Source organism: Haliotis asinina, chromosome 12 (assembly GCF_037392515.1).
Source record: "Haliotis asinina isolate JCU_RB_2024 chromosome 12, JCU_Hal_asi_v2, whole genome shotgun sequence".
NCBI lineage: Eukaryota > Metazoa > Mollusca > Gastropoda > Lepetellida > Haliotidae > Haliotis > Haliotis asinina.
Window position 1 is genome coordinate 19,544,262 of NC_090291.1, and position 6,131 is coordinate 19,550,392.

The 6,131-nt window shown below is 40.0% G+C and overlaps 1 protein-coding gene across 1 annotated transcript; it reads left to right on the forward strand.

Moving 5' to 3' along the window:
• Positions 1–4,845, forward strand: LOC137258983 (trypsin-1-like). Its single transcript, XM_067796685.1, has 7 exons — positions 1–67; positions 410–508; positions 1,194–1,395; positions 2,338–2,456; positions 3,339–3,485; positions 3,971–4,128; positions 4,687–4,845. The coding sequence occupies exons 1-7, from the start codon at positions 1–3 to the stop codon at positions 4,843–4,845; spliced, it is 951 nt and encodes a 316-aa protein (XP_067652786.1).
• Positions 4,846–6,131: the final 1,286 nt, after the last annotated feature.

Genomic DNA, 6,131 nt, shown 5'->3' on the forward strand with positions numbered 1-6,131 from the left:
ATGACATTCGGCATATATCACATAACAGGGTGGGTCGTGGCGCTTGTGTGTGTTTCCACATTTACAGGTGAGTGACTCATCTACACAGTGTACATCATTTACCTTAATTAACACAGAATTAGAATGCCTAAATGTTGTCCTCTGTGGCAGTTACACAACTTTCAAACGGATCTGTAACATACCGAGTCTCGACATGACGACGACGACGCTTGCTTTCTGGATATTGCTGCAGCTGTACTCTCACTAATAGCTGTTTAAATAATGTTTCAATTTAGGGTTGGCAATTACACGAAACGTGTGCTTTCAAGAAAAAGATAAGGTGACTATAAAAAGCCCGTTCAATCATATTCGCGTGAGTCCATGCTTTTTTATTTGATTGATGAAATATGTTTATATATTTTATTAATAGCCACTGAAGACGTAAGGGCCAGTTTGTGTCTTCACTTCAAGAAATGTTCCAACATTTCGCCTCTCTGCTTTTATCTGTTGTTCTACTACCGATGCACAGGTAAGTCTTGATCAGTGTGTAGTGAAATGTTGGTTTGTTGTTTTTCGCCGCACTCAGCAGTATTACAGCAAAATGGCGGCAATCTGTAAACAATCGAGTCTGATCCAGACAATCCAGATAAACATCAGTCTATGTAATTGGGATTCCAGGACATGTATCAACAAAGTCTGACCACCCTCTACCGTTAGTCGCCTCTTAGGAGAAGCATGGATTCCTGAGGACCAGTTTTAACCAGGATGTTCACAGGTTTTATTGAAATGTAAACAACCTTGTACGTGCAACATATGTCATATTTGTCTTATACGTGTATGATAAATTGCCACATTAGGTAGCCTACGGTTCTGTCAGGTACTTCTACGATACTATCATGCCAGTGCCAGCGCAGTGATAGAACTTGACAAATTGAAAGTGACATTAAAACCAGCTCATTCATTTATTTCTTGAATTCTAAAATAACAATGTATTCACCTAATTTGCACTAACCCCAGAGCTTTGTCTCTGAAAATCTATTATTTTCACAGAAAAAAATAACTCTTTTAAATTGAAAAGAAGTAATAGTGTGAGGAGAGATTTAGAATCTGAGAAAATCTTGCTTCATTTAGAGCATAGCATTGCACAAACGTCTAAGCGGAAGGCGCTTTAATGTACAGACTCTATCTTCACATATGTATTTTCCTATTTACAGATTCGACACCTTCGTGTGGATTCAGTTCTGTCACAGGCAATGCATCTCGATACCCCACGGTCAAGATAGTCGGTGGTACAGACGCTTTAGAAGGGGAATTCCCCTGGACTGTACGTCTTTTGAAAGAAGGACGTAGTAAATATCTGTGCGGAGGGTCGATTATCAGCAAGAACTCTGTACTTACAGCTGCGCACTGTGTCAGGTACGATACTGGTTGTGGAAGTCGAGGTGGCTGAGCGGGTTAGACGACTGACTTTGAGGGTGGAGGTTCGAATCCCGGATGGGACTCAACTAAAAAAAGTACTACATGTAGTTGGTTGTTTAACGTCGCATTCAGCAATATTACACCTACATTGCGGCGGGACCAGACAATCCAGTGATCAACATCATGAGAATCTAGCTACCCTTTTGGGATGACGTTTGTCAACCAAGTCAGCCAGCCTCAGAACCCGATCCCGTTAGCTGTTTTTACGACAAACATGGGTTACTGAAGATCAATTCTAACCCAGATCTTAATGTGTATGTCGTTATGAACATGCATATATGTATCACAATGCTTTTGATTAATGTCATCACCTCGAGATACAAATATGTTTTAGCATAGGGTTGGCTAATTACTGTGATATTGAAATATTTACCCACAGTGAATCTGATTGTGAAAGTTTAACCTCATGTGAAGGTCTCTCTTCGACTTCGTCCACTGAAGCTTTTATTGTATATTGTCTACTTTAATCTAACTTTCGGACAGTATTAATGCGACTTCATGTGATAGAGACCTAAGATGTGACATGGGTGATATTTCAAAATCAAAATAAGGGGGAGTAGAATACTGAGCAGCATCCTGGTTAATGTGTCCCTCCCCCACCCCTCCCCCCCTTTCTTCCACCACCTTTCCCCTCCTTTTTCGATTCCCCACATGAAAGGCATTAAGTAAACATGATGCTCTGTTAAAATATCTATATATACTTTAAGAATATACTGGGTAGCATCGTGGTTAAGGTGTCCCGTATTCCCCATATGACGGATATGAATTAAAAGCCACGTGCTAACATGATGCTCTGTTAAAATGTGTATATAAATTAAGAATATATATCTCAATTCCTGAACCAATGTGTGTCAGTCATGATATCTTCTACTTTCACAGTGATTTGATGAGACGTCCAAAGGATTTAAGTGTAGGATACGGTTCCGCCAACAAGTCATCTCTCACATATGTGAAAGCCAGAGACATTGCAGTACACCCATCTTATAACAGCTCCAACTGTGAGTGTGTTTCGTAGGTGCAATAGATTGGCACATATTACCATGTCCCAACCATTTGGTGCACATACAGCTGAAGATCGAACAAATGTTTCTTAAGAGAACCATTTCATTGTTACTTTTATATGTTTGCTTGGTCCAAAGTGTACATAAACCTAAATGTGTACAAATGAGCTTGAACAGAAACGTCTACAAGAATCAATAATAACTGGCACTACATACATGACAACAGAATCAGAGAAAGCAGAAATTACAGTATTTCTGTTTTATTTCTTTCACAATCCATTAGTAATATTTATCACAAATAATTAAAGTACTTACACAAGTAAAAACCAACAGGTTTTAAGTAGATATTTCTTCACTAATAATGATATAATTCCTTCTATTTGGGTTACTAACGTTTCGTTTAGAGATGCGAGTTGTGATTCAAAACCGTTTAACGTGTGTGCACAATGCTATACTTGCCACGTATTAACATACACACGTATATACAATATTGTGATAGGCGTGTGTGGCGTATACCATTTAAAAAAGAAGGGGAAATCTGATTTACAAGATTAACAACATACAGACGATGAGGCCAAGGAGGAAACAGTTGACTTGAGTTAGGTTTTACGTCACGTCGGCATTAATCCCGCCATACTGTGACGAGATCACACAGTTAACGAAGAGTACTTGAAGGAAAATGTGACAATTTATCGCATTACTTTGGAAATGTTTCATCTGTCTGGATATGTGTTATTTTTTCTCGTTTGCATTGGCATTGGTTAGTGTTATGCTTGCAAAATGGAATACCCCCTACTTTGTTTGAGTTATTTCATATGGGTTTGCGTTGGCCAAAGAACGCTAAACAATGGATGTCAATGCAGTCGTTGATCATTGTAGATGACAACGATGTTGCTGTTGTGACTCTCAGAGAACCTCTCCCACTAAGCATCAACACCAACCTCAGAAGTATATGTCTCCCTGGTGCAGCTACTATATATACATCTGGGAGACAATGTATAGTCACAGGATGGGGCAGCATTACAGGTACACAAGCTTCTCAAATCGGTGTCATTTCGTTGTCATTAACACAAGACGTGCCTACTTATTAATAGCAAACTTTTGTGAGAAATGACCAAAACTGCTTATTAATTCTTTCACGGAGGTTTCAAGACATATGCTTTAAGCCCATGTGTTTTAGAAAGAAGATTTCATAAGTTAGTTTTGCATTTCTTTCTGTTTTATTGGCCTACAGATATACTGAGCCTGAAATAGAACTCAAATCAAGTTAAATATCAACTAAATTTTCAACTGAAGCGATTACAATGATCATGTGATACCAGTCTTAATCAAAATTTAAATATGTGTTATATGTGTTTAAATATGTGTTACTTGAATAAAGCTGTGAATTTGAATTGCAGCAGTATCAAGTTGCCCATCGAAGTTTCTCAGGAAGCGTTTGACCATGGTCAGGACTTTGTTGAAACCATGTCATGTTTTCATACCATATTTAATGTCTGTTATATTTACAGAACAAGGATCACCATTTCCTGATGTTCTTCAGAAGGCATCCGTCCCACTCTTACCACTAAGTATTTGCCAAGAAGCCTTTTCAGACGAACCCATACTTCTATCAGAGAGGCAGATATGTGCTGGATACTATACCGTCGGAGGGAAAGATGCGTGTGAGGTAAATATATCAGCAATTTTGCTTTGTTAGTGAGCATGTGTGTGGCATAGGGAAACCCTCAATATGACATCTCCGCAAGTAACACGAATTGTGTATCATCATTTGCATTCGATCCTAAATAAAATTGCTTCGGTATATACACCAAGGAAACTAAACTAAGAACCCTACGTATGTTTGCAATGGTGGTTTTCAACGCGTACTTAATACATCGTCACCATGATGGGAAAACATACTTTTTCTGACTCACCCATGTTGATGTTATGATAGTTAATTGTTCATATAAAAAACACTGATTTTCATCAGACCTCGTCACAGCTCCCTGATCTTCTGAAGGGGTAGTCTACACCTTCCCTCGTGTAAAGCTTCTAAATGGGTGAGTTTCTGTACAAGCGGATCCCCTTGTTGCACATGACAACCAACCATGGGTCAGAAATCCCACAAAGGTTAAAATCGAGGTTCATTCAGTCGCGAGATATGTCAATCTTGGGACACGTTCTTGTGTGTATATATGAGACTGGTTATTTTCTGGCGTTTATTGTAACGCTTTGTGTTATGCAGGGAGACTCTGGTGGACCCCTGTTCTGTGCTGAGGGAAATAGGTGGGTGCAGTATGGGATTGTGTCGGCCGGCAAGGGGTGTGCCCAAGCCCTGTACCCAGGCATCTACGCATACGTCCCCAAACATATAGAGTGGATCAACTCACATACAGTTTTATAGAATAATACCATGGTCACTTCTTATGGTTAATAAATATGATATCACCTTTCTTACGCTTTGGGGTTGTTGTTTTGCATGGGTCGTTTTGTTGTGCACTGGACCTGTCCCTATTTTCTGTAGCGAGGGACCACTTACTGGAACAAGACAATGACACAACCTGAAATACAATTACATAGTTTGAGGGGCAGTTGAATGGTTCGGTAGTTGATTGAGTAGTTGATTGAGGTAACTGAGGGATGAGTGGGTGTGTGGTTGAGTGAGTAGTTGAGTGGGTGGTTGAGTTGGTGGCATATTGGAGGTTTAGCTGTTCACTAATAGAGTGACTTAGAGGTCACTATCACTAGATGAATCACTATCAAACGGTGACGACATCAAGTGTTCCCGAAAAGATGAGTGTATCCTACCAGTAGCACATATCACATGTACACGCAAAGGCAAATACGTTGTTCACCAAGACTAATTTGTCTAACAAGCACTTGACATCATGTCTGTAACTAATACACCGAGTGTTTAACAAACAATAGCCTCATGGAACTCTTTGAAAGCTGAGAGTCGGTGAATATGTCTTAACGTCCTTTTTTAGCAATATTCCTGCAAAATATCAGGGCAGGTAACACCGGGAATGGGCTTCACACAGTGAACCCATGCGGGGAATAGAACCCGGGGCTTCAGTGTGATGAGCTGCCGCCTTTTAACCGTTAAGCTCCCCAACCCGAATGTTTGAATGTTGTAATAAAACACATTCGGAGTAGGGATCCTACAACGCTCCTCTGAACCCTCGTAGAAAAAGTCTGGCAATTTGTACCTGATCAAGTGGAGAACTTGCATTCCTTCTTCTTGTAATTCAGGCTTGTGGTTCCTGCCATTTGTCTCGTTATGTATCTCTCTAAATAATAAACACTCTGAGCGGTTTAACGGTCTCTCATATTTCTACTTCATGTGGTAAATCAGTGGATGAGTGAGTGAGTTGGTTTTCTCTTTAGCAATAGAGAACGAAGAGTTTAGCAATAGTCCATATCAGAAACACCAGAAACTGGCTTCACACATTATACCTATGTGTGGAATCGAACCCGGGCCTTCGGGTTGACGGACGAACGCTTTAAAGCATAGGCTACTCCACCGGCTCCACTTCTCAGTGGAACAGAGTGGTCAACGTTACTATTAATGAACGATATGCAATCCTTGATCTCATTAAAGATTGAAGTCGGGCTTCATGCCAACATCTCTAGTTTTAACTTTACCGACTGATTTTGAAAAAGGAGTCTGTCAACACCGCGTCTGAGAAA

Coding starts and splice junctions, on each gene's coding strand:
- LOC137258983 (XM_067796685.1), top strand. CDS start 1: ATGACATTCGGCATATATCACATAACAGGGTGGGTCGTGGCGCTTGTG. Junction 68..409: donor GTGTGTTTCCACATTTACAG/GTGAGTGACTCA, acceptor TTTTATTAATAG/CCACTGAAGACGTAAGGGCC. Junction 509..1,193: donor GTTCTACTACCGATGCACAG/GTAAGTCTTGAT, acceptor TCCTATTTACAG/ATTCGACACCTTCGTGTGGA.